Source organism: Lampetra planeri, unplaced genomic scaffold, assembly GCF_965212315.1.
Source record: "Lampetra planeri unplaced genomic scaffold, kcLamPlan1.2.h2 scaffold_1109, whole genome shotgun sequence".
Classification (NCBI taxonomy): Eukaryota; Metazoa; Chordata; class Hyperoartia; order Petromyzontiformes; family Petromyzontidae; genus Lampetra; species Lampetra planeri.
The window spans coordinates 1-27,225 of record NW_027613819.1 but is presented as its reverse complement, the minus strand read 5'-3'; the positions used below and the strand labels follow the sequence as shown (position 1 = coordinate 27,225).

At 43.8% G+C, this 27,225-nt stretch overlaps 4 protein-coding genes across 4 annotated transcripts; 3 read left to right on the top strand and 1 right to left on the bottom strand.

The window, feature by feature from the left end:
• Nucleotides 1–1,405: 1,405 nt before the first annotated feature.
• On the top strand, nucleotides 1,406–3,197 carry LOC144738644 (glutathione S-transferase 3, mitochondrial-like). Its single transcript, XM_078621642.1, is given in 5 exon segments — nucleotides 1,406–1,516; nucleotides 1,518–1,532; nucleotides 1,626–1,748; nucleotides 1,982–2,054; nucleotides 3,097–3,197. Coding segments are annotated over 5 exon segments (423 nt in total).
• A 1,454-nt stretch (nucleotides 3,198–4,651) lies between these two features.
• Nucleotides 4,652–7,522, top strand: TMEM50A (transmembrane protein 50A). The gene is given in 7 exon segments (XM_078621639.1): nucleotides 4,652–4,729; nucleotides 4,731–4,754; nucleotides 5,209–5,321; nucleotides 6,790–6,857; nucleotides 7,021–7,117; nucleotides 7,310–7,366; nucleotides 7,477–7,522. Coding segments are annotated over 7 exon segments (483 nt in total).
• Nucleotides 7,523–8,999: 1,477 nt separating this feature from the next.
• On the bottom strand, nucleotides 9,000–11,364 carry LOC144738643 (ammonium transporter Rh type B-like). The gene is made up of 10 exons (XM_078621641.1): nucleotides 11,214–11,364; nucleotides 10,791–10,977; nucleotides 10,514–10,664; nucleotides 10,286–10,430; nucleotides 10,003–10,175; nucleotides 9,788–9,925; nucleotides 9,580–9,707; nucleotides 9,414–9,493; nucleotides 9,161–9,234; nucleotides 9,000–9,026 (listed from the first exon to the last, which is right to left on the bottom strand). The coding sequence occupies exons 1-10, from the start codon at nucleotides 11,362–11,364 to the stop codon at nucleotides 9,000–9,002; spliced, it is 1,254 nt and encodes a 417-aa protein (XP_078477767.1).
• A 1,039-nt stretch (nucleotides 11,365–12,403) lies between these two features.
• MACO1 (macoilin 1) lies at nucleotides 12,404–22,028 on the top strand. The gene is given in 16 exon segments (XM_078621640.1): nucleotides 12,404–12,483; nucleotides 13,656–13,797; nucleotides 15,296–15,422; nucleotides 16,037–16,160; nucleotides 16,657–16,835; nucleotides 18,223–18,295; nucleotides 18,297–18,470; nucleotides 18,472–18,538; nucleotides 18,540–18,772; nucleotides 20,326–20,446; nucleotides 20,448–20,485; nucleotides 20,617–20,729; nucleotides 20,732–20,794; nucleotides 20,876–21,000; nucleotides 21,581–21,755; nucleotides 21,826–22,028. Coding segments are annotated over 16 exon segments (2,037 nt in total).
• Nucleotides 22,029–27,225: the final 5,197 nt, after the last annotated feature.

Genomic DNA, 27,225 nt, shown 5'->3' with positions numbered 1-27,225 from the left:
ACCATGTATGAATTGGAGTCAATTTTCAACTTTGTATGTACTAATAACAACAATAATGAAACATTTGACGACATAGCTGTCTTATCGTTCCCGTCTGGAAAAGACCCGGGACCATTAGATGCTCGTGGTCAAGGTCGGGTCGGGTCGGGTCGGGTCGGGCCGGGCCGGGCCGGGCCGGGCCTGGGCCGGGCCGGGCCGGTCACTCCTCTAATGGCCAGATCATGACACACTAATTCAAGCGCGTTCTCTCTTCCGTTCACTCCAGCAAAATAATAAATTGGTTTATTTCAACCAACAACAAGTCAAACAAAAGAATTTTTTTTCTGTTATCTACGCTTCTACTTGCTTATTTATTTTTTTGCTCAGTTTTTTGCTCATTTTTTTACGGTTTACACTGATTGATTTCCATGTTGTTTCAACAACTAGGACCAGCTCCTGCACGCTGCCTTCATCACCTGATGATTTGAGAACCAGATTCCGCATTGTATATTTATTTTTGGTCCTACCTTGATCTCTAAAGCTGATTTAACATGAATTACTCTATTGTGTCAGATAAATAAAGTTCTTGTCATCTGAGAGGATTAAATACATCGTTTTGGGGCGCTTACCTGTTTCCAAAGTCTATTTGTTTGTAGAAAGGCGCTTGATGAAATTAAGCCCATTTCATTGTATTATATCAGAGGCTAGATTGTAGTACACGATGCACACTGTGTACTTACTCGTTAAGTGCACAGATTTCGACAGGGTAAGTAGTCTCAAATCAAGCCGTGCTTGCTGCCCCCATTTTGTTAATATTTACAACACATCAAGCCTCGGTCCACACATATGAAACCACAGTCTCTGTCCAGTAAAGCCGAAAATACGCCACAACGTCAATGTCTGAAAATGTGCTGCGGTTTACACTAGCGAGCAAACGTGAGCATTTGCCGGGATTCCACATAGATACTGCATACTGTATATCTACGGGATTCCATCAGTAGGTGATATCCCCCATGGTGCCGCTTGTGTCGCTGTTGTCCGACCCCCCGAAAAATGAAATATACGTCATTTACTCCACGTCACTAAGATGGCGGCCGTTGAGGGTGGGACGTGTGCAATGAGCCACACTGAACTTTTCGACCGTTTGAGTGCGAATAGTACACTAGATTTTCGCATACTCGTTCAGTGTGAACTCGTGTGCTCAATGACTCTCAGTTTAAGTATGTAAGAACGTCGACTTCAGACAGCCAGCCACAGCAACGGTGTTGCCACATCCAATATGGCGACCCGGGGCAAACCCACTTGTGGCGTCTACGTATGGTTCTGTTTACCATCGCTGCTTCCGGTTTCTCCTTAACTCGCCAAATGCTGCTTCAGTGCTTCAGTCCGCCCGGAACCTGTGAAGCTCGCTGAACATCGAGTGGAGATGGATGTCCTCAGTTCGCTGCCGTCCACTTTTGGATATGTCATTCTTACTTACCTGTACAGCTGGATTATGCTGACCTACCTTGGTATCAAGGTGGGAGGAGCAAGAAAATAAGTACAATGTTAAGGTAATGAAGATTTTCGCTAGTGAACAATACTATTACACCATGCATTCGTATTTCATTATTAAATGCATACATGATCGTTCCTTTTCTTCGCAGTATCCCACCATGTACAGTGACAAGGAGCAAGTGTTCAACTGCATTCAGAGAGCCCATCAGAACACCCTGGAAGTGTACCCTCAGTGGATTGTTTTCCAGACTATTGCGGCTCTCTTCTATCCAGTATGTTTCTTTTACTACGGAAAAGTTAAACACTTGCAGCCAGTGTTATTTTGTGTAATCTGGTAAAGTCAACCGGCTACTGATCACAATGGGAGAGGCAAGCAGTGCCCATGATCTTTGCCATAGATCCCAGAGATTACAGAGTCGAAAAGGCAATGTCACAATGACAAAGCAAATTTCCATTTGACTAGTAAACTAAACTATCTCCCTCTTTGTTTTCCTCATATTCTCAGGTGCCAGCATCTGTCCTGGGGGCCATTTGGGTGACCAGTAGGTTTTCTTACGCCTGGGGCTACTACACTGGAGGTAAGACTTAGTGGTTTAGTGCAGTGGAGGGTTATGTCTGTCAGTAGACCAGTGTCAATATATGATATGTTTATCAGGTAGTAACATAGCATGAAATAATGTTGATTCCTCTTAATCTGAATGGCCTTTTAAAGCAGTCTATACACATTAGATATTAGATATATAATTACATTGCCATAAAAAATCACTGTGTGACTTTCCCACCAGGCGATTGTGATCAGACCAACTTGCATTTCACATTTAACAACAGAGGTTGAACTGAGGCAAAATTAGTACAGAAGCCCTAAAGGTCATTGATTCCTGTTTTGCTTTTGTTTTTTTTTCTTCTGTTTCGTTGAGGGAATAAGGTCATTATCTTGTTATCTCAGGAAAAGTTTTCTACACCACATTTGTCATCGTACACTACCCATGGAGATGACCTGGGCCTTGGCTCTAGTAAATCTATTCGCAGCACATACATGTAAAACAACTAGTCAATGACCATATCAAGCCTGTTGTAAGCGTCATGAGATAACTGTTGTGATTTGGTACTATACAAATGAAATCTGACTTTGATTATAAGTATAATTGTGTTCTTGTACTGGATATCAAATAATCAGGAAAAGGACTTGTTCCAAACTCTGCTGTTATAAAATAACTTTGGCAAACTAAGTCACTGCCATACTGTCAGGAAGAGAAATTCAACTTCAGCATGGACCTTTGACCTCACTCACACCCAGCATCCAATATGGTACTCATCGTACAACCCAAACATTTCTGCAAAGCATTTTATACAATGTGTCAAGTGACTTATTTATCTTATACTGAAGATTTTTAGCTTTTTAGATGACACACACTAACATATATTTACAGTTACAGCTAGGTAGAAAAGCCGTTTTAGCACAAGGAGACCATACTAATGAATCATCGATTTATGTGTAAAATGTGTGATTTGAGCACAGATCGTTACCGAAGCATTGTTTATGAATACGTGCCATATTTCAGGCTAAATATACTCCCTCTGTGTAAAATCTGCATTATGTTCTTTTACATTTCACCCCAGATCCTGCCAAGAGAATGAACGGTGCCTATGGCTACATCGGATACCTTGGAGTTATCATTCTTTCCATATATGTTGCTTTGCAACTGCTTGGGATTTTCTAACATGTTTCTAATCTTCTATTACTTCATTGTACCTACATATCATGTCAAATAATTTCTGAATCAACTCTAGTATCCTCTACAACTCTTTCAGATAATCATTTACCATTTATGTTATTCAACATTATTCAACTGCTATTTTGATGTCTATTTTTCTTTTTTTTTCTTATTAACATGTATTCAGTGTAATGAGCAATAAAACATGTTCACTGAAGCTACAACTATCGTATTTCTTCTGGATGTGTCTCATAGGTTTATAATGGGTGCATAGCTTTAGATAATGTTAATAAAAATGTGATCGCGTCAGCTGAAAAGATCACCAGTCAAAAGCGATGGGAGCCTTCTGTAGAACACATTTCACAGTGCCCCCTGTGTGTGAAAAGGGGCAATTAGCTGTCATGAAGGCCCTTGTGACTCACTACATGATGAAGTCGCAGAAGTCACAATACCTTCCAGAAAAAAAGTTCTGAATGGCATTATCTGGAAAACCTCATACTCAGTAAAAATCATCACATTTTTACAAATACAATGTGAGAGTCCATAAACAGCAAATTGTTAATATAATTCTGTTCATGAATAGTGCATACAAATAGTCCTACTCAGATATCACTTTATATTTAAGGGATGCGTTCAAGTCTGTGGTCTTGCTTTATCTAAGTTTAGAGCATATATAGAATTTAATGTAAATGTAAATTTACTGCCGACGTGTCCGATGTAAGACCCCATAATGCCCAATATAAACATGGCCCATACATGGTTAGTAAAGGTTTTTGCATTACTACATGTACAGATTCTGATCTTTGTTGTGTAACACACATAATCGTAACACAATTTAGGTTTTAGATTTCATAGGTTAGTTAGTTATCAATCACATCAGATTTAAGTACTCTGAAACGCCAATGAATAATCTACATTTAAATTCACATATATAAACTAGTCCAGAGCCTGCGTTCTTCAAGAAAATATCCAAGTTGTCCGCCGCCCCCTGAAAGCACCAGCCGCGGTTCGTTGATTCTTCGGATCAAAACGGCTGAAGAGTGATCTGCGCATTGCGCCTGACCGACTCGGAAGCGAAGTCGAGCTTGTCCAGGGGGTCCACATCAAAAAACGAAAAATAAAAGGTAAAAGTCCTCATGAAAATGACATTTTCACTACGTTCCTGATGCTCGTGTGTGTCCGTTTCCCTTCAGACAGCCGTTGTCGTCCGTGTTTCACTTTTAGCGTCTGCGCAGCGTGAACTCACCTTCAGGGAAATGTTTGCTAGTAGCAAAGCTATGAACAAAAGAACCGACGACAGCCGAACAACACACAGATGAGAGTTCGGTGGTTGGGAGCTGGTTCTGTTTGTTAAAACAGCAGAGCTCCGTGGTGTTCGCTCCTATTCTTAATAACGTGACTGTGTTGTTAGAATCTGCCTGAACGCATGTTAACGTGATGTTTGGACCTTTTCCAGAGTCATGTCCGGTTTTCTGGACGGGATCCGGTGCGGAGACTGCGAGTGCAATGTGGACTGGGGGGAGAGAAGAAACACCATTCGCGTCCATTGCTGCTGGAGTTCTGGTATTTCATGAATTTTAACACGTGATATGTTGACTTTGACTTGTACAAACACCAAGAGAATAAACATTAAAATTATAATCAGAATAATTATTACAATAAAAAACTCATCATAGTAAAATAACAGTAGAAAAACATAAATATAGGAATGTCTACATATGTCCATAGACACATACATAAAAAACTGATCTTACTTGTATATTTAATTGTTTATGACTTCTCTCTGTGATTAATGAAGTATCTATCTATATAAAATATGGGTGTGTGTATACACTTTTACACAGTTCGGTATGCATCATGGTTTTTGGGTCACCGGACTGACAACAGCCCCTCTGCTGTCAGTCCGGTGAGGTGGTGGAGGCGATGGTCAGAATTACGTCATATGAAGATCTGATCACCTCCTTCCTGTATACAATGTGAAAAAAACTCACCAACCCTTCTCTCCGTCTTGTCACAGTTCTTCACTGGATGGTGGATCATCATCGATGCAGCAGTGAAATATCCCAGTGAGGGAGAGTTTCATCATGCCTATCACACCTGTGGAGTCATCGCCACCGTGGCTTTTCTCATGTAAGACTGCGTTTGGGTCATACAGTTTGACTGACATCAAGCTCTGCAGAGGTCTTCATCGTCGGCTGAAGCTGGATTTATGTCTCTGCCTTCAGTTTTTTCCAGTTCTGTGTTTTTCATTGTTTCCTTGAAGCGATAGTGACAAAGTGAGCGGATCCTGTAGCTCCATCATAATCGGCATGATATTCACCTTTTAGGGCGGTTCTGTTTTCTCTGCAAATAAGGAAGTGACGCTCTGACAGCTGGGAAAGTCATGTGATGCAAACAGTCTAGTCACAGTTGTTGGAGTTCTGTGCAGCTGCTGCGATGAGTAGTTTACACTTCTGAACTACACCATCAGTTTGACGCTGGCAGCAGTAGATCAGGCTTCAGTAAGCAGTGTCTGTAGACAATGCTGGTGATAGTGTGTGCCACGAGGGGTGGTGCAACCTCTGGTCAAACATTTCCAATGCTGCATGTTCATCATCTATATTCTATTATTCCAGCCAAACGCTGGCACAGACAGGTTTCACACCATTCAACTCAGCCATCTCCATGGTAACTCCATCCACAGACATTTCTCCAGAGTATGCAGGACATGACAATATTTGTGCAAAATCCTCGGCTGCTTCACACTGTCTCAAAGATGCTTTTAATTAGGTGTGAAACGATTCCTCGAGTACCTCGACGACAAAAAATCATCAGGGGATTTTCTCTGCCTTGAGGAATAGTTTGTTTAATCTTAAAGCTCAAGGCATTTGATGGAAGGAGTGGAACCACTTTTGGCAACTTCATCAGCAGAAGAAAGTCCACTGTTTGTTGCTAGTTTATTTCTGGTGTTTTCACTCAGATTTTATCTCCCCTCCGTGTTATCTGTCTTTCCTACAGCGTCCATGACAATTGTATGCAAATTGACAAGTATTAGGTGACAACATCACAAATATGTTTTGTACTTGATTTATCAATGTAATTTTCTATAGAATACTCTAACTAAAATATTTCATAGCTGCAGTCCTACATTTAGTCTCCTTGTCCAACTCTTGTTAGCTTTTACTGTGAAATCTAGATAGTGTTCAGCACCTTTTGTTTACCGGTAGACTTGTTTATTTCCTGTTGGGACTGAGGGAACGACAACACTGGAGCCGAAACGAGTTTCCACTGTAGGGAGGCTGGGCAGCACCTCATGTTACTAAACTGATACTGATACTATGGAAAGCAGCCAGGACAGATGTTCCACAGAGAGACGACTTCATTCCTTGGTACCGAGAGACTCCAGTTCCCCGTCAGCTCAGACTAGATGTTTATCGTCTATATTTATTACTGTCAGTCCAGTCAGCCTGTATTTTACACGGGTTTCTTCATGGGACAGACCTTTGCTTCCTTTCACAGTATGTTGGGGAATCTGCTGACATGATTCTCTGGGACAGCTTCAGTTTTTGCATGTGTAGCTGAGGATATGTTCTGATTCCCTCTAACTGGATCCCTCTAGGATCAATGCGGTGTCAAATGGCCAAGTGAGAGGAGACAGCTACAGCGAAGGCTGCATGGGACAGACCGGTGTGTATGAACGCACAATTCCAACGTGCAATAACCCTGTCGGTTTGTTTTCCATCTTGCCACAGTACTCTCGTTATGCACTAATTTCACCCTCATAAATCCCCCCCTGGAGACGTGCTGTCGACTCACCCAGTCACCCACCCTTCCTTATCTGTCCCCGCAGGCGCTCGCGTGTGGCTCTTCATTGGCTTCATGCTGGCCTTTGGCTCCCTCATCGCCTCCATGTGGATTCTGTTTGGAGGATTTGTTGTGCCACGTAAGTCCTCTTTGTCCGCTTAGCACATCTTAACGTGCATTAGCACGCGTTGCGATGCAGTGGTCAGGTTTGGGGTGACAGACAGCTGATGTGTGTGAGCACCAGCACACTGTGAGACATTGATCAAATGTCATGGCCATCAGCACACACGCTTCCCTTGGTAACCTCTTTGAAACCGTCTCGTCTTGCAGAGAAGCCTGTCGTGTACCCTGGCCATCGCCATTTTCTTCCAAAACGCGTTCATTTTTTTCGGGTGAGTCACTAATCCTCTCTCTTGTGCAGTTCTGCAGTTCTCTTGTGCAGTTCTGCACAGGGTCTTTTTCCTAAAGATCCACTAATGTCCCATCCTCTCTTTGGATTCAGGGGATTGGTCTTCAAGTTTGGACGCACTGAGGATCTGTGGCAGTAACGGACTCTTGATTGTTTTTGTCTCCACACACTCTGCTTCTTATGTTGTGTAAGACAATATATCGTAGCGGTTATTTACATTATGTATCCACCTGTTTTTGCTTTCCAATTGACATGTATAATTTATATTATTTGCTGTCTGTCTAAATCATAACTAAGCACAACTCTTCAAAGCTGAATAATTTCGAATGTGGCGCATTTTAATGTGTCTGAACTCTCTGTTGTTAATATGGTTTACAACTTGTGTATAACAAGAAGTGTGTGTGTATTGGGAACTTTGCGTCCCTGGACTGTCCCAGTTTATATGTAGTCTGACATAGTTTGAATCGGAACGATTGGGTGGTAAGGAAACAGTTGCCCTTAGAGCTGCAGAAAGAAAACATAAAACACGTGCGAATAGAGGAAAATACCAAGATGGACCTGTCAACACTGAAGAGCATTTGAAACACGTCCCAATGGACGAGTTTGTGTGTGAAAGTCAATGATCAGACTGACTGAAACAAACTGCAGGGAACAGAGAGCAATCCGCAGTTTGTTCATCCTGAAACGAGAAACTCTCAAACTGTCAGAAATGAAACCAAACCCAGTTCATCAGTGACACTGAAAGGTGGAGCATTACAGGATCCACAATCTCAGCTCTTCACCAGTCTGTCAGCCCTGAAATGAGGGAAAAGTTCTGACATAAATCAAACATCTTAATGTTTGAATTCAGTTCATGAGGAGAACTCTGTCATTTCAGGGTGGATGAACTCCTGGAACAGCCCAGGGTGTCCTACTTGTCTGCCTGCAGCTGAACCAGAGTCAAACTCTTTAGCTGTAAACACAACCACAAGCCGAAGAGAAACAAGTTGCTAACCCTTGGTGTTGTTGAACATTACATACAAAATTAAGTTTTAATATTTGAATCATACCTTCATTATGTTATTTTGAACAAAAACTAAGACATCAAGACTCAAAAAGTCCCTGTTGGCTGCATGGTTCTGTCTGTCCAGTAGAAGCCACTGTTCACTCAGTCCTGTTTCAAACTAATAAGTCCTGTCGATTTCACATCAGTGGGATCCTTCACTCACACACACACAACTTTTACAATTAGTTTGGTGTCACCTGGGACCGCTGTTGTCATGTGATGTCATGCAGCGGGTTCCTATGTGTTCCCGTTGATTGACACTCATGTGTTTTTAGTATGTGCATGTTGATTTAAATTGCAGTGTGCTCACCTCGGGCGGCACTGTACTGTATATTGATTTATTGTATTTCTCAGATGATGACACAGTTTTATTGTGAAAGGTTAACTAGTTCACCATGTTGAAGTTAACAAACCACTGCAGGAGGTATTTACTCACTATTTACATTTTCAGAAATCATTTTTCTTTCTTCAGCATTTGCCCACCATGGCTTCATTAAACAGGAACATACTGACGACAAATGTGTCTCTCCTTGATTTCTCCTTGATGACTTGATTTCTTCTCTCCGTTTTCTTACTTGCGAACTGCGAGATGGGCAAACTGCAACACATAAAGGGACTTTGTTCAGTGCTGTCTTCATACTTCCCATGTCAGAGACAGTTGTTACGTCAGTATCATTTTTGTTCAGAGCTGATCATCGCACACTCGTAAAAACATCCCATTTTCTTTCCTACCTCCCAGTAGGCCTGGTCGTCAAAACATTTTTTTTCTTGGGGGGGTCTCCAGATGTTCCACTTGAGTAACAGCCCTTTGAAAAGATGTACAACACATAGTTATAGATGTGAGGATGAACCTGGGACTTCACTAAAACTCATCATGTCAGTGCCTGTTTGTCAGCAGGATGAAGCAAACACATCGTTTGCAGAAAAACACATTCAATTAGTAATTGATCCGACTGTGCCACAGTGTCGGTAAAGTTAAATCTACCTGTGAGAATCCCCATGGACAGACTGACAGCCAGGGTGATGAGAAGAGCACAGATATGAAACGCAGCAAACCGGACGGCCCTGCGCGTGATAGAGCACGTTCACCATGTCCCACTGTAAGTACAGTATGTACTGTATGTAAGTGGACTGTGATGGTGCAGTCTTACGTGGTTTGGTCATCAGAGTGTTTCATCTGCAGGAGGAGATGTGCCAGCCATCCTATCAGACCAGGGAATCCATGTGTGCTCAGAACAGAACACGTGTCATGGCACTGAAACGCAGCCAGCATGTGGGCCTAGAAGATGTGAGAGTCTTGACAGCTGGAATAGCTTCTCTGTTTAAATTGAGGGGACACGTTTGTGTGGTGAGAACAACCTTGAGGTATCGGAATCCAGTTGTTGATACAACGGCAGCAATGAATCCTAATGTCATGGCCTCCCACGGCTGACGAACCGCAGACACACACACCCCGACTGACACACCACCAGCAAGGATGCAGGACTGCAGATTGACCTGAAGGACAGCAAAGAATTGACTCTCAACTTTGGAAAGAAAAGCACGTTGTCTGAGAATAAAAATATTTGACATACTGGATTGATTTTCCCCTTGGGACTAGTGAGCACAGACACAGCAGCCGCTGTGACAGCACTGACAGCCAGGGCCAGGTAGGTGCTGCACACTGCAGCCAGCTTCCTCCCAGGAGTACGATGGTCCACTAGACTGGAGTTAAAACTGGGCCAGAACATCCAGAGAAACACAGTCCCTGGGGAACACCAGGGATTTTCATTGAGACATGCAAGAGGGTTTCTGTTGCAAAGATGCTTTAATAGTGCATCCTTTAAAAACTGATTTCCAGTTTAACATCAAACACACCTAACATGGAGAATAATCCTGTTTTATGGTCAAATTTCTCCTTCTCAAACGGTTGTGATCCTTTCCGGTGCAGGATCCATGTCAGCGTGAGCCCAAAGAAGGCCCCAAAGATGTGAAGCAGCATGATGCTGTTCAGAGGTCGGAGCTAGAATGAAGAAACATCTCAGGTGTATTTTCCTTTTAGCCTAGAGAACTTAGATGATGGTTAGAAGATACAACATTGCTCACGCCAAGAAGAGTCTGGAGGAGCCATTTACTGAGGACAAAGCCGAACACCTCCAGCAGAGCGATGAGGGTGAGTTGGATGAGATTGGTTTTCCCGTGCACAGCTCCAATTGAAATTAGAGCAGATGCTGTGCACATCTCAGCCACGACCAAGCTGGGCACACCAACATACACGGCAATGAAATGGTCAGACTTTTGTCCCTACCTGCTGCGTACAGGAGGAGACAACCACAATACAGGAGCACTCATTTTGGATTTGTGGGTATAAGTGTAATCAAACCTTGTCAAATCCACACTGATCTTCCCTCTGTAGTACCAGGACTCCATCCCATTGAGTATGAGCGCCCACTGGGTGGCCATGATAGCCACAAGGAGGTTGAACCCTGTGCCACTGAAACCATACCGCACCAGGAATGAGCATAAGAAGCCAAAACCTAGTATGACCATCACATTAACATCCTGGAACTCTGCAAAACAAGAGGAATGGTAAGCTTCAACAGCAGCCACATGACCTGACATGAATAACCAAATGGTAAGTTGGGGACATCCCCAGAACTCCTCTTATCACTGCTCAGCAGTAGATATATAGTATTTGTGTCATTCTTCCTTGGCAAACAATCTGTCGACCTTTGCTTGAATATCCATTCATGCAAGATGATCTTCCTGTAATTTAAAGACTATTTACAGACTCACACCAACTCACCTGGGTAAAAGTTGCTGAAAGTAATCCCATCTACTTTTACACTGTTATCGATCTCAGTGCAAAAGGAAAATAAGACAATGAATCCTGTCTGCAGGGAGAACAGCATCGGAGCCAAGCGGGAGCGCAAACTCGGTGCGTACTGAGGAGCCATGGCCTGACGGCTGTGAGCTCCTCCACCAACGGACGACCGCAGCTTCCTCCTCCCTCTTCTTCTTCTCCTTCTTCTTTTATCAGCTTGTGGGCAGGCAGACTGTCTCCACATCAAACTCACGCATCAGTGAAACTTGATGCTTTTCATTTTCAAGTTTGAAAAAGAGGTTGACATAATATTTAAATTATTATTATGATTAATAATTTATGATTAACCATAACAACAACAACAATTATTATTATTATTATTGTTGTTGTTGTTGTTGTTAAAGTGTCAAGCATATATTTGAATGAATGTGCGTCATATCAGGGCCTTTTAAAGGGTTTTAATATAATTTCATGGTCCTTTCATCTTAAACTATGCTGTGATAGATCATAGACACTGTCACCAGACATGTTTGAACCCCATAACAAAGCATAGACGGAAGACTTGAGTTCCGAAGTCAAGTACATGAACGATGCTCAAACAAAGTCTGGTGTAAGTTACTCCTCCTAGCCTGAATGGATGTTTCAGTATCTGCCACGAACATTGGGCCAAGAGACAGATATTGTCTCTGTCCATATCACTGAGGGCAAAGCAGAGAGCGTAGCCCCGCCTCTTAGATCCACTGATTGGTCAATCGGCAATGCCCGATTTGTCCACAAACGATCTGATTGGCTTACGGTGATACCTTCCATACACAGTGGCGTTCGTCTTCTCTTCCCCCTCGATGGTCTATGGTGGAAGGGAACTCAGCGACCGGTCACCGTGCCACATTAATGGTTCGTCCCTGGATCCGTCAAAGAGAGAAGCCTCGGCGGATGGATTGATTGGACGCGCCGCACGTAAAACACGGCGCGGTGTGTGCTGATTGAGCCTGCGCTAATAGCAAAAGAGGAGGTTCCCAAGTAGAGTCCTTTATTTATTTCTTTGTGTCCAGTGGGGAAAATATTACACCAATTTACATCACAGCACTTCATTTATTACCTTTGTCCGCATACACAAGAAAACTGGATAAGATTACAGTGGTTACTCGAAGGCCAAAGCCAAGGGGAGGAGGATGAAGCGGCGCAATGCGGACTGCAGCAAACTCCGACGGCCGGTAAAACGGAACCGAATCACCGAGGGTATATACGGCAGGTAACTTGGAGTCTGGCATTGTAGTCATCCTCACGACAGTAATGGGGGCCACTGACTGTGCGTGCTAGAGAGCTGCAGAAGACGACACGTCACACTGTTAACATTAATGCCCAGTGAACTGCCACCAGCAGCTAGCTTGTTAACCTAGCTATCTAGCTGCTAGACAGCAGAGTGAACGCTAGCACCGAGCTACGTTAGCATGTAGCCGATAAGCTAGCTGCAGCGCTAGGCCACAAAACAGCCTGTTTTCAACCGTATCACAAGGTTTTCTCCGCGGCAATAATATAGTCTTAAATGTGTCGTGGTGGATATTGGGGTACAATTAATGAACAAGGTTTGTCTACCGGCTTCCTGGATCAGCTGTCACGAATTAACAGCAGAGGATAGTCTTTGCTTACGGGGAAGGTAGTGTATGTTTGCTAGGACCACATCTTTGCTCACTGACCACTTCATATGAGTAGATATTCACAGAATAGTATATTTCAGTTATAGCAACCTTTGTACGACTCTGGGCATGCTGCACTGTTCGCTTTGGACTTTTTGAAAGTCTATGAGTCGTAGTCCGTAAGTGCCCCACCTGACAGGTCTACCTCTGAGACTTCCTACGTTCCATGCAAACAAACTGCCAAAGGGCACAGTCACACACGTGGCGTCTAATCCCAGAGATGTGGGACAGTCCTTGAATTATTGAGAAGGTTCTCCAACATAGTCCCGCTTTGATGTCAATGACCGACCCTACTGCTTTAAATTTGCTCTGCTCATATAATCAAATGTCAACTGTCAATCAGTATATCTTACTATTGTCACATTGGTCATGAAACCCTGTTTTGATGTGGGCTGATGTGGTTCTGCTTCAAAATAATTCACTTTACAACATTTTGGGCCCAGGAGAATGTGTACATTCTTCAAGATTCATGTGTAGTATTACTGTATGTAAGCCTAGCTGTATAGCATAAGCTGCTTAGTGTTACTGCAGCGCACAAGGCTTCTTACATATCAAGCAGCAGCATCAGGATCTTGACACCCATCTTACATTAGTTACCACTTTTCAAATGAAGGCCTCACTACATTTACAAATATTAGGAAAATGGCTAGAACATTGTAAATTTTAATATTTGTTGCAAAAACATGTCAGTGTGTGCTCAAGTTTTTTTTATTTTTTTTTATTATAGTACCTTCCTGTACCTGAAGTTCCTGGTGGTGTGGGCGCTGGTGCTGCTGGCAGACTTTGTATTGGAGTTCAGATTTGAGTACCTCTGGCCATTCTGGCTCTTCATCCGGAGTGTTTACGACTCCTTTAGATACCAGGGGCTGGTGAGTGACTATTAATTATTACCCTGCTTTCCACTGTGTTACTAGTAGTGGACAACATGTTATTCTGCTGTTTTTTTTTCCACCATGACTGAAGGAAGTCAGAATGAGATTTTTTTTTTGTCAAATAGGAATTGTAGCCATATGCAAATGCTCAGGTCAAAATTAAAATGCATTAGCAGAAATATATATATATAAAATGATCAGTTATCCAAACTGGATTTTCACTTTCTTCTTTAGGTGGCACAATTAAAACGAAAGTGAGAGAAAAACTCCTTCTCATTTTCTTGTCCCACCCCGCAAAAAACACATAAACAGTTTAGCAGTCCCAAACGGCGCAGGAGACTTGACGTCAGAGACAGATCTTCTTCTTCGTGGGTTGTATAAATATTTAATTAAGAATTAATGTACTGAAGTTAAATCTTAAATATCCTTTGCTTTTTCAATTGAATTAAGTCTCAGAATGAGCAGTCTTGAAAAAGAAAACGAAAATGCAGATTGAATTATTTATTAATCCTTTTATTTATGAGTCAAAATATGCAGCCACATTGTGAAAATGAAAAAGAACTTCTGCTAATGCAGCTGCCTTTAAATTATGACCATTACATGATTCCAAACTCAGTTTGTTATGACTTTGAAAATAATTCAGATATTTAAGATTTAATTTGGAGGTTCAGGTAAACAAGTTTTAAATACACATTGTAAATAAACACACTCTCTGTAAATAGCACAGGTGAAATGTTTCAGCAGGTGGAAGTTGATTTTCAGGGTACAAATAATATGACTGGCAAAACCTGAGCTAGTTAGCTGTAAATTGGATAAGGGCAGATCAATCACAGCAAAAATCACAAGCGTATGAATTGAGGTGACTGATTTAAACTCCATCAAATTCACAGTCAAGTCTTAGGCTGTGTAGTTTGTGTCTTTTTCAGCACTGTGATACCAGTCAGATTGCACATATGCTAAATCTTGAATACGAAAAGTTGAAGTATAAGCTCATTTTCATCAGTTCCAGGCTCATGGAAACTTAAATATCACTCTTAATCACAAGATGTTTCTTCCACTGTATCACCCAAACCCCATTTGTGGTTTGTTGCCTCCTATGATATAAACTGTAATCTGAAGTAATGCACAAAACGACAGCTCTGATTTGTTTGGTCCCTTTTGCTGGACGTATGTGTTTGTGCCTCAGAAATGTAGAAATGCTATGAATCACCAACATCAAGTTTTAGAACACAGTAGTGTAATATTTCATTAATGAAACATGTATATAGGTGTGTGTGTGTGTGTGTGTGTGTGTGTGTGTGTGTGTGTGTGTGTGTGTGTGTGTGTGTGTGTGTGTGTGTGTGTGTGTGTGTGTGTGTGTGTGTGTGTGTGTGTGTGTGTGTTTTTGTTACAGTATATCAACGAGCGAAAGGCTGTCTGATCCATTTCTGTAGGGACATAGTTTGACTTAAGACTTAGGTTTGATGTTATTTACTGAATTTGTTTTCATCAACAGGCCTTCTCAGTATTCTTTGTGTGTGTGGCGTTTACCTCGGACATCATCTGCCTCCTCTTCATCCCAGTCCAATGGCTGTTCTTTGCTGCCAGTACTTATGTGTGGGTGCAGTATGTGTGGCACACAGGTGAGGAAGGTGTTCTGTTGAAGTGTCGTGAGCATGGATAGGTCAATCCTATGTTTGAGAAGTGTCTCAACGACAGCGACGGTTGTGACTGGTGCTCAGGAGACTCATAAATGGAGAACAAAAAACTCTTGCAACCTTTTTGTTTGTGTGAGAGTGAGTGTAAGGACGTGAGTTGCCCTGTGCGGATTAGTTGTCGGTCTGATTTAGTGGTATCCCCTTGTGTTGACCAAAGGCCAGGTGTCGAGTGAAATCCTAGAGCCCTTTGGGGGAGGGATGCTGGAAGGTTCTCTTCTTCTGTAATCCACCTTTACTCATGGATGACATTCACATCCATTGAATGTCATTCCCAACCTGTTGGTTAAGGGTTAAAGAGCTTGGGTGGGTCTGTGTTATTACTGTATCATTAACTCCTTTATTTTGTTTCAAATGTTTTTATTGGTATGACTTGTTTGATTGAGAGCCCATTTTACGACAATGGAGAATAGAACGAAAGAAAGTCTTCTACTCATGGCCGACCAACAAAAAATGTAGAGCAATGACCAGGCATCCTCACTGTTGCCATAGATTAGGGTTGCTGTCACCTCTAACCTTTTCACCTTGTTTTGTTTCCTCAGAGAGAGGCGTCTGCCTGCCCACCGTGTCGCTATGGATACTCTTTGTTTATATAGAGGCAGCAATCAGATTCAAAGACCTGAAGAACTTCCATGTAGACTTGTGTCGCCCGTTTGCTGCACACTGGTGAGACCTTGTTCTTTTCTGACATGTTTTGAAGAAAGGCCCATCTGGGTTTAGGGGATACTGTCAGAAAGGTGTGAGCTAAAGGCAGCATGTGTTTGAATGATCCTCAGCTTCACATGCTGCTGCACTGAAGCATCTCTCCTTAAACTCTGCCCCTTGTCTCCCTGTAAAGTTTCTCTGCAGAGGAAAAACTCTCTGGTCATTGGAAGACATGCACAGTGGAGAGGATTGACACAGCACTTTATTTTACAGCCATCCATTCAGCACTTCGATGTGTGTGTGTGTGTGTGTGTGTGTGTGTGTATGAGATGTAAAGTAGCCATCTAGATCCTTATCCTTTGCTTCATACGTTGCATAAAGTTACTGACACTGTGGAAGTGGCACTGCTTTGTTGTGAAATTAAGTTTTGTTGTGACAATTTGTGTTTCCTTGAATGAATGCGTACTGTGACTTTGATCGTCAGGAGTCTGATCTTACTGGTGTACTTTCTTTGTAGCATTGGCTACCCAGTGGTCACCCTGGGCTTTGGCTTTAAGAGCTACGTAAGCTATAAGATGCGTCTTCGAAAGCAGAAGGAGGTGCAGAAGGAGAATGAGTTTTATATGCAGCTCCTGCAGCAGGCTCTGCCTCCAGAACAGCAAATGCTTCAAAGGCAGGAGAGAGAAGCAGAGGAAGGTACGTTTCACGCACACACACTGTACATTCGTATACGTACATATGCAAACATCTGGTCACCTCTTGGAGGTGCTGATTTTCATTGATTGGATAGTTTAACAGACAAAGCAGCATACACACAAGCCCGTGGTCCTGGTATGGACAAGTGATCATGTCGTGCTGTGGGTCACTTTGATCAGGGCTTTTTATGGTGGCTGACGAATGTCCAGCGTCACACCTGATTATGAACAACAACAACATGACTAGAACATTTATGTCGAGTCTGGGATGCTCCACGGCGCCCAAAGAAGTTGGCATGTTTTTTCAATTTTTCTCCGTCTTACCCTGGATTTACTTACCCTGGTGCATTGCGTAGCGTCTCCGATCCGTCATTGCTCCGTCAGCGCGCTCCGTCCATTTACACCGGATGCGTTTCACCTGCGGCGCGGCTCCGGTCCGTCAGTCACATGACCGACAAGTTCGCGTGGTGAAAGCACGTATAATCGCGCGAAACTTCATGTATGTGTGATGAATCCAGGAAGAAGTAACCGGATATTTATTTTGTTTCTGTGTTGGACTTCCTGCCCCGCTCGATGGATTTTGTGCGAGATTTATGCGTCTCAGCTCCGGAATCCGTCAGAAATAGAACCTCTGCGTATTTGCGACGCAGCGCTCCGGACTGACGGAGGAGGAGTCACTGAAGAAGAACTGAGAACCACAACTCAGTGGATTATCACGAGAACACTTGGTGTTACAGAGTGAGCACCAGAAGAGCAAAAGTTTCAGAAGAAAGAAAGGACAAAGGTTTTCCAAATGGTATTTTACGTTGAATGTACGTTGGGAATCTAGGAATCACTTTTATTTTCAACTTAGACTTTTTCTCAGCTGGGTTGTAATCAAATACTGCTTTTGTTTATTAGATCTCATCCAAGGTTTGATCAGGTTCCTGTTGTTCCTGATCGTTTGGTACAAACATGCTCTTTGTGTGATGCTGGTTTATTGGACCAGAGTCTGTAGTTTCACCTGCCTCATAGATTAAAACAAGAACACAATGCACACAGTGATCACCAGCCTCTGGTCGGTGGTGGGGTCAGGTAACCACTGGAACACCTATGAGCCCAGTTCCAGCTGCCATCATTCTCCATCTATCATCTCATCATTCTTGTGTATCAAGGCACAGTGCAGCTTGTGTAGTTAATAAGCGTGCAAGTGTTATGACTGGTGTTTTGACGGTTTCATTTTAAATGAAAAGAGATACAGTGTTTAGAAAAGACCAGCTGGTGTCCACAGGCTCACCCTTGGGACGTGAATGAATATCCAGTGTTTGTATTGTTTGACTGAGTGACAGCTGGCCCCTATTTAACTTCTTCTTCTGTTCCGCATTCACTTGTAATTCCTACTACAGCAGCAGCTAAAGGAATAGCTGAAGTGGATACAGCTCCAGTGTCGCAGAACGGGGCCCCTGCCAATAAAAAGACATCAAACACTGCCTGAGTTAGAGTATAGAGAAGAAAAAAGGAAAGATGGCAAGGGTGGTGGGGAAGCTAAAAAGCAGCACAACAGCAACAGCATCCTGCCATCCACAGTGGACTCTAAGCTCCAGGAGATGGAGTACATGGAGAACCACATGAACAACAAGAGACTGACCACAGAGTTGGGGCAGCACGGAAAACCTGCTGCTTAAAGAGGACAACACTTCCTCCTGCTCCTCCTCTTCCTCCTCCAAAAAACTACAAAAATGCTAGCAGCAATTCCTCAGCACTTAACTCCTCGCCCCGCGGCCACAGTGCTACCAACGGCAGCGTGCCCTCCTCTGGACCGTCGTCCTCTTCCACAGGGAAGAATGAGAAGAAGCACAAGTTGTCTGTGGGGAAGGGGTCGTCGGGCGGCTCCCACAGGGATCCCACAGACAACTGCATCCCCAACAACCAGCTGAGCAAGCCAGAGGCACTTGTCAGGTAAGAAGCCCATCAGCAGTCCATCCTCTGAGGCGGTTTATTCTACCTGTACGTCCCCGGGTGAGAGTGGGGGGGGGCGGGTTACAGCTCAGGAGGCCGGAGAATGACTGCAGCCTCATTCATTGTGTAACAGACACCAGTCAGTCAGGGGACCTCTGGGATCTTTGTAGAGTTTAGTAAATGTGGAAATCATTTCAAATCTCATCAGTCAACAACTGAACAACATGTTTAATCCCATAAACCCTGGAGTCGTGTAACGCAACTCTTTTACTTGTGGAACTTTCATGCTCTCTCCGTGTCTGTGGGTTCTCTCCAGGTTCTCCGGCCCCCTCCCTTGGCTGCTCTAAATCCCCCTGTAGGTGTGAATGTGAGTGTGAATGGTTGTCTGTCCTTCATGTGTTCCTGATGAGCTGGGGTCTCATCCAGGTGACGTTCACCTGTTGAACAGCTGGGATCGGCTCCAGCACAAACACAACGGTAACCGGAGCGACATGAGAAGATGAATGAATCGTGTCTGAGAGTGTCAGGTTTTTCATCTCCCACACGTATGGAACTGAGCCGAGCTGTGTAGTGGAAAGCTGTCGGAAATGAGACGGTAGAGTTGGTGATGACACATTCTAGAGTCTGAAGTCGTCCCACTCGTGTGTATTTACCAGCTCACTCCTGAAGTGTCAGTAGTACTGGTTGATCAGTAGTGTCTGTGAAGGTTCTCGTTCTCAGGTCATGGAAACATGCTGAGTTTTATTGTAACGCCACAGCAGCAGCAGCAACTACTGACTGAGTACATTGTATTTGACCCAACTGAAACTTTGGTCAAGGGTTTTTTTATTCTGTTAAACCATTCGTGTGAAAACATGCAGAACTGAAAGCCTCATACTGAAAACTACCCCCTCCCCTCCCATCCTGAGATTCCCCCGTGAACGGCAGGCTGCTCAGACAGATGTCAAGGACAACTTCTCGTTTTTACTTGCAAGGACGAACACCATCAGCAAATGCTTCATGTGAGGTGTTGCCCCGCATCTTTATTTATAAGATTGAGAAATAATAATAATAAAGGTGGTCAGTGTTGTGTGAGTGTCCGTGCATGTAGGCCTGTTCTTTCATTGCGTAAGCGATCATGTTACAGGTGGGTTTGAAATCAAGTTCATTAGATGGGAGGAGTACATTCTGTAATGAGTTGCTCGTACGTAGTGATTCTTCTTTCAGGGCGTCTTGATCTCAAGTCAAGTTGACTTTAATTAAACCTTGTTATACAATCAACGTGGCATAGTTCATGTCTAAATCAAAACAATGAGATAATGAATATGTACATTTTCTTCTAACAACTCTCATTCAGAACTCACCAACAGTTCTCAGTTTGTGTCGGTGTCTCTGTTTCTGTCTGCGTCAGCAGCAGGTTGAAGTATGAAAGGAGAACACTGAAATCACCATACGTGACCAAAGTTCAAAGTATCTTTACGCTTTTACGTGATCACAAGGTATTGGTTTATAACACATATGGTTTGGACAAACTGTGCATATGATTGGTCTGCTCCCCCGCCCACCTGGGACAGGTTGGAGCAGGACGTCAAGAAGCTGAAGGCAGACCTGCAGGCCAGCCGACAGGTGGAGCAGGACCTGCGCAGCCAGATTGGCTCATTGGGCAGTGCTGAGCGCTCAGTACGCAGCGAGCTGGGGACAACTGCGCCAGGAGAACGAGCTGCTGCAGAACAAGTGAGTAGTCCACAGGTTAGGAGTCAGGTGCTTTGCTGTCGATTATTCTGATTTAATGGCCAGCGCTGGTGGCTGAATGTAAAGAACTCCTGACCGGTCCCCCTGCTCCTCTGTCGTGTGCTGGCCCATAGGCTCCATAATGCAGTGCAGGCGAAGCAGAAGGACAAACAGGCTGTGGGTCAACTGGAGAAGAAGCTGAAAGCAGAGCAGGAGGCTCGTGTCACCGCAGAGAAACAGCTCGCTGATGAAAGAAACGCAAGAAGCTGGAGGAGGCCACAGCAGCCAGAGCAGTAGCACTAGCAGCCCGCATCCAGGTAGCGTTTAGTCAGCGGAGCCTCATGGTCGGCGGCGTCCACTGTTGATCTGCTCTTAATAAAGTCCTTCTCTCCTGCAGAGGGGAGTGCACAGACACGCTGCGACGGCGGATAACAGAATTAGAAATGGAGTGTAAGAAACTAACAATGGACAACAAGCTAAAGGAGGACCAGATCCGAGAGCTGGACCTGAAAGTTCAGGTGAGTTGGCTGTTACCGACCTGGACATCACACCACCACCACACCAACGCTACATGTCCAGACTTTGGACCACGAGAGCTTAATTAGTAGCAGCAGCAAGCAGCTTGGAGGTTGTTTAACATCATGGATGACGACCGTCTGCTTTTAGATTGTCACAGTGTGTGTGTGAGCATGTGCATCAGAACCATGGATGATATTCACCGGTATACTACTACAGAGTATTTAATTGGATTATCATCATTGATGTAATTGGATTGTTTTAAAACTTCCCAAACGGGCCTTTTCCATTTTGAGTGAATGAAGATGTGTAATTGTTTGAGTTGACTCAGCCGAGGTAAATATTAAGATAGATGCTTTATTTTTTTTTCCTGAGGGAAATTTACAATTCAAATAATTAAATGATTCCAGATTATTCCAAATGATGTTCCAATAATATTAAACAATTCAAACAGTATTGGAGAAATGCGTTTTAGTCAACATGTAACGTTACTTGTGAATCATGGTGGATGCGTCAGCGTCTGTCAGGCTGTCGTTCAGGACTGGACTCCTCACCCTGACCTACTTCTTCTGTCTGTTTTAGGAGCTTCATAAATACAAGGAGAATGAAAAGGACACAGAGGTGCTCATGTCAGCGCTCTCAGCCATGCAGGACAAGACCCAGCATCTGGAGAACAGTCTGAGCGCAGAGACCAGGATCAAACTGGACCTCTTCTCCGCGCTGGGCGACGCCAAGAGGCAGCTGGAGATCGCACAGGGTCAGTGTGAATGTGCACGTGTTTGTTACGTGTACGTTCATTAGAGACTAAAACCAACGTGTGTCCTCAGGTCAGATCCTGCAGAAGGACCAGGAGATCAAAGATCTGAAGCAGAAGATAGCAGAAGTGATGGCCGTCATGCCCAGCATCTCCTACACAGCCGACACCAGCAGCATGACCCCCGTGGCCCCCCACTACTCCTCCAAGTTCATGGACACCAGTCCCTCCGGCTTGGACCCCAACGCCTCTGTTTACCAGCCACTCAAAAAGTGAACGCTTCATCTGCTCGGCATGTCTGCGGCTGAGAACTTTTTTCTGGGGGTTTTGTTTTCTCCTGGCCAGGTCAGAAGGATGTTGTATTGTGTGTAGTTAAAACAAAAGACAAAAAAAACAGACATCACATGTCAACTAGGAAGTCCCCGTTTCTTTTCTCATCAGTGTGTAGTGAAACCTCACAGATTCGAGTATGTATCTTCATCTCCCCTTTCTTCACCACCAAAGTAACCGACGGCAACCAGCTGAGGGGTCCTGGGGAGCAGCTGAGTTCTTGTCTGTCATTGGTGACCAGTCCAGCTCGGCTCCTGTCTGTCTGTCTGTGTTCAGATTGGTAATCTCCAAAGGCAGCATGGCAGCATCTGTCCCACCAGAGGAATGTAGTGCAAAGTCAGCACTGACTGGGTCCTTGTGTGTCATTTATTCTTTAATCCATAGTCACACCCCTCATCAACTGCCCCCATCCAGCTGCTCTGGGGTTCGGTGGTCGTTTGCTTCTGTTTGTCTGCTCTTTGAAGGCTCAGCATGTTGAAAGAGAGTCAGCAGTCAGTCCACATCGGGCAGCTCCCGTTATTAATAACCAGTAAAGAAAACGCCCAACATTTTCTGATGTGAGATTTCCTGGAAATGTTTTTTTTTTTTAGTTGTGGGGTGGGGGGGTGTGCAGAAGAGCTCAACATGTCCAGTTCTCAGTAATCTGCAGTGTTTAGTTCTCAGATCAGTGCCTTGAGTGAGGACATAGTGAGTTGTTAATGAGATCCGGCCCCACCCCGCCCTGCAGAGGATGAGCACCCGGTGATTTAGGCTGATTGGATGTTTTTGGGGGCCCTTCTCTGTGGTGAACCACTTCAACGTGGCCGTTGTGTCCTTCCATCCCTCGGTCAGCTGGTCGCCTCCATCGGTTTCACATCTGCTCACAGGCGGCTCATCTCCTCTGCGCTTCAAACTCCAAATCCTCTCGGTTTAGCTGCCGCGCTCCTTTGTTTGGACCTCCGGCTTAAAGCTGCACTGTAGAAAAGTGAGGTGGACGATGTGATTTAGAGCTGCCAAAACAATTCAGTTTCCTTGATCCTCCTCTTTAGTTTGTGTGCCAAGGAAGCGCTGCTTGTTTCTCTAATGTGTTGAAGAATGTACCGCAGCTACATCGGCCGACATGTTTGTCTCCGATTCCATCTGAATAGGACGTTGCTGTTGAACAGGTCGACCATAGAAGCCAATGAGGGTTGAGAAATCCACTTTCTTTTCTGAATGTTACAGTATTTGCAACTGTTGGACAAGTGTCGGCGCAGATTTCTTTACTCCGTTTCTTGGTATTGTTCTGTTCCTGCAGGGAGGAAACTGCTCCAGTCTGATATGGATTTACTGTCATCTGAAATGGCCATTGTTGTGTGTGTGGTTTTCACCTACTGTATATGGAGAAGCTTTTTTTTTTTGCTTGATTGCTGTCGTTGGCTCCTGAAAAAAAATTGTTGTGAAAATTACAGTCTAGCCAGTTGTCTGGTCAACTGATTGTGGAAAGTATAGAGAAGTGTTTTGTTTGTTTTTTTGTTTTCTATGCCCAGTCACTGCTCTGTTTCTCCCCAGGTCTGACCTTGGCTGCGCTCTCGCTCTGTGAGGTTTACAAGGAATAAAAACATTTTTTTTCTCGCAAAGTCATTTTCTCTACTTGTGCGTGTTCAATTATTAGTGAGTGCAGAAATCACATGTTGGTATGTGACTGACGTAGTATAAAACTGACTTACAAGATGCATTATATTTACTGCCACCAGAGGGCAGTGTGTACACAATGAAAGGCTCTGCCCCCGCATTTATCCCGTTTGGAACTAGTTCATATTTTGTGATCATGCCAGTGGATTTCTGACTATCTTTCATGCCAACCAACAGCTCATCCTAACCTGATGACTGCAACTCTAGCTCCTGTACATCGGAACAGGTTGTCTCAGCAAATGAGACGACCAGAAACCAGGGCCTTCACAGGACCTTGATGCTCCATCTGAGGGCTCAACCCTCTACAACTCGCTGGTGGCCCGTTTCTCAAGGTAACCACCACAGGCGACTTTCTCATCTTTGCCGAACTCTGCCTGTGAGATTCCGTTCTGTGGTGAAACCATAAAAGGAAGTTGACAATCGTCTGCCCCCCATTCTGGGGTGAAGGAACCTGGACTTCACTTCCCCACTGCTCCTCTTCCTGTTGAACACCAGCTTCCCCAAATACTACTGACCAACCTGAGAGGCTGCAGCGACTAGTGCAGGTTAGGTAAACATGCTCCTGCACTCATCCTGTGTTTCAAAGCTCCTATTGGTCCAAGTTGGCACTGTGATGTTTTGGCACAGTCAAGCATGTGGAATTAACAGATTATAAAAGGTCTTTTCCAGCAGTCAGCATTTGGCACCAGGGCGCTAGGAATGAATTAGGCCTCTGAAATCCATTGGAAAGCTGGGTCTGTCCTGGTTCTCCTGACCTTAGTCCATTAACACCATGTCAGAGGGCAGTTCTGTCGATGGAAATCCATTCAGCTGCCTGCGTGAGTCTCCAGCCGGAATTGAATGTAGTGAAACAGATTAAAAGTGAATTGGTTTGCTCAGATGAAGAAGACCAGAAAGTCATTTTGCCCCGTGTGCCGTCGTACCCTCACACAGCTACTTGTGTTCGACCTTTGATGTAAATAATGAGCGTTGTGGGTTCAGAGAAGACATCCCAAACACACCCTCCATACCGGCTGCTGTGAGGACCACGTCATGCATGTGTCAATAACAGGCTGAGCCACACTCGTGTTCTGATGTCTATCTAAAACTTGTTGGTGCCCGCCAGCAAACGTGTCTTTAAAGCAGCACACCTGTCTGCGTTCAGAGGAATCCCTGTTTATGGGTTCTATTCATTGTAGGTCGAATCATCCTGTCCTACATGGTTGGTGCAGATGAAAGAGGTGACTTCGCTCCCGTATCAGAGATGAAGATTACAGAAAGGGAGTGTTGTCTCATTGTTTGTCCTTGGGGGCAGGTGTCTCCAGGCTCGTCATCCAGTCCTGCAAGATTTTTTGAAAGCCATTCTCAATTGGCTGATGAGACAGGCTCTGAAACTGGGCTGGGATCTTTTAAAATGTTTTTCACAAATATACTAAACCTATATTTGTGGGATGTTACCAAAGAAGACAGAACATCAGACCAAATATCCTGTGATTGACCCCTATTGTCCTTTCACTGGGGCATTTGTTGGTTTGAAATCTCGTGGTCCCTGGTTTGATTTCTGGCCTCGGGGTTTATCTGTGTCTTTCCATGCTCTCTCCATGTCGGTGTGGGTTCTCTCCGGGTACTCTGGCTTCCTCGCACCTCCAGGAGCAGGCTGTGAGTCCTTGGGAAATGAACATATAGATCTTGAATATAATGTTTGGATGAGCAGCCATTAAAAGTCAAAGTGATCGTGTCAGGTCTCCTGCACGGCCCAGTTCCCTCCGACCCGTCAGCTGTCAGTGGCTGTGGATTCCAGGGGCCATCAGGGGAGTGAGCCTCCCTATTGGCCGCTCACTGGATGGAGAGGATGTGATCACCCCACTGTGTGTCACGTATGCTCGAGGGGATAAAAACATCTCTTACCAACAGCAGAATGAACCAGGCTGTGAAGGTGAACAAGAACAATACTGCAACTACTGTGACGGCACATTGAAATAATATTAATGTCTTTGCACATAAATGTTTGGAAGGAGTTGACATATCAGGATACAGACAGACGCTCCATTTTGCATCTCGGGTGCATTTGAATTCCTTTGTGAGATGTTTTTCACTTTGAACATTACAGTGCTCCTTTTGTCACCAAAGGTAATTTTCATTCAGTTGCAGCTAAGAAGAAACATAGAATGTCATAAGAAGGAGACAACACGTTTCTGATTCAGTCCTGACTCAAACATACATTACACCAACTTACCCTGGACAGAAGAAATCTGAGTTTTTCTTTAGTCTACTGCACTGTATCTGTGTGTGTCTGTTGTTGTTGTCATTGGAGTTATCACTTAGTGGTAGGTTGTGTTCTACATCTTGCAAATTAAATACAATACAAAACAACCTCAAAAATAAATACAAAACAACCTCCTTGGCAGAGGTAAGAAAAATAATATGTTTACTGTAACATCAATAATATACTGTCCAAGAAAAATAAATAATGTGTGTAAATAATAATTTAAAATCAAAAAATAAATAATGTGCTGTTATGAGTAGAATACTGCCACAAGGGAACAGATTTGCAAACGAACAAAACCATAGTTTCATGATTCCAAGCACATTAAAATCAAATATAGAGCATCTTAGTAACATTATTATTATTTTTATTTTCATTTCCCTTTAATGAATAAGAGAAAACGCCTGATGTCATAGCTCAACCGTGTGTTACATACACACAATTGAGCTCATTGGTCAATGAGCCAGTTCATTGGTTCCCAGGATTTGAACATACAACAAGACATAAGATAAAAGAAGAATATACACTTGTATCAGGCTGTGTGGATTTGATTTGATTATGAATATCATAACTTTTGTCTCTGTAGTTTCAAAAACAAAATCATAGATTGTATCACAGATAGGACAGGAGGAGGTTCTAGACGGGGGAGTGAGGCATGTGAAGGGGGGCATCATGCATACACATCATGCTCCAGCACTTTTTTTTCTGTGCTTATACTAAACCGTGTTTTCCTCAGACCTGTCCTACTTGGGTGTCCCACCTGGTGGTGTCTTAAGGACCACTGGGGGCATGCAAACCCCCTGATCGCATTAAGGTGGCAATCCCCTGAAAAATACAAATGCAATAAATAAAATAGCCTTCAACCAGATGTTAACAACATAACATTTATTTTAACTGGTTGGGCTGGTTCTCAAATACATATAACCTAAAATAAGGCTTCACACACAATATTTACAATTCTGAAAGTCATAGTAGTCTCAGTCAAAAATAACTTCTCCAACTAATCTATAAAAACACAACGGATATGGAGCAGAGCATTTTACAATAGTTTTCTTTCTTTCTTCTGTTTGTTTTTGACAGCAACTGAATGTCATGTGTCCTCAGTCTGTTCCATGCAGTGACTGGACACCCCCACTCATCTCTGTACATGTGACGGAGAAACGACGCTGCTTCTTCATATTTGCATTCAAATGGATCCTTTGTAAACACATCAACAGGCTGTAGTTCATTCTCCAGGCCTGCAGG

Coding starts and splice junctions, on each gene's coding strand:
- LOC144738643 (XM_078621641.1), bottom strand. CDS start 11,364: ATGGCTCCTCAGTACGCACCGAGTTTGCGCTCCCGCTTGGCTCCGATG. Junction 9,235..9,413: donor GTCCATGGGGATTCTCACAG/GTAGATTTAACT, acceptor ATCTTTTCAAAG/GGCTGTTACTCAAGTGGAAC. Junction 9,027..9,160: donor ACGACCAGGCCTACTGGGAG/GTAGGAAAGAAA, acceptor TATGTGTTGCAG/TTTGCCCATCTCGCAGTTCG.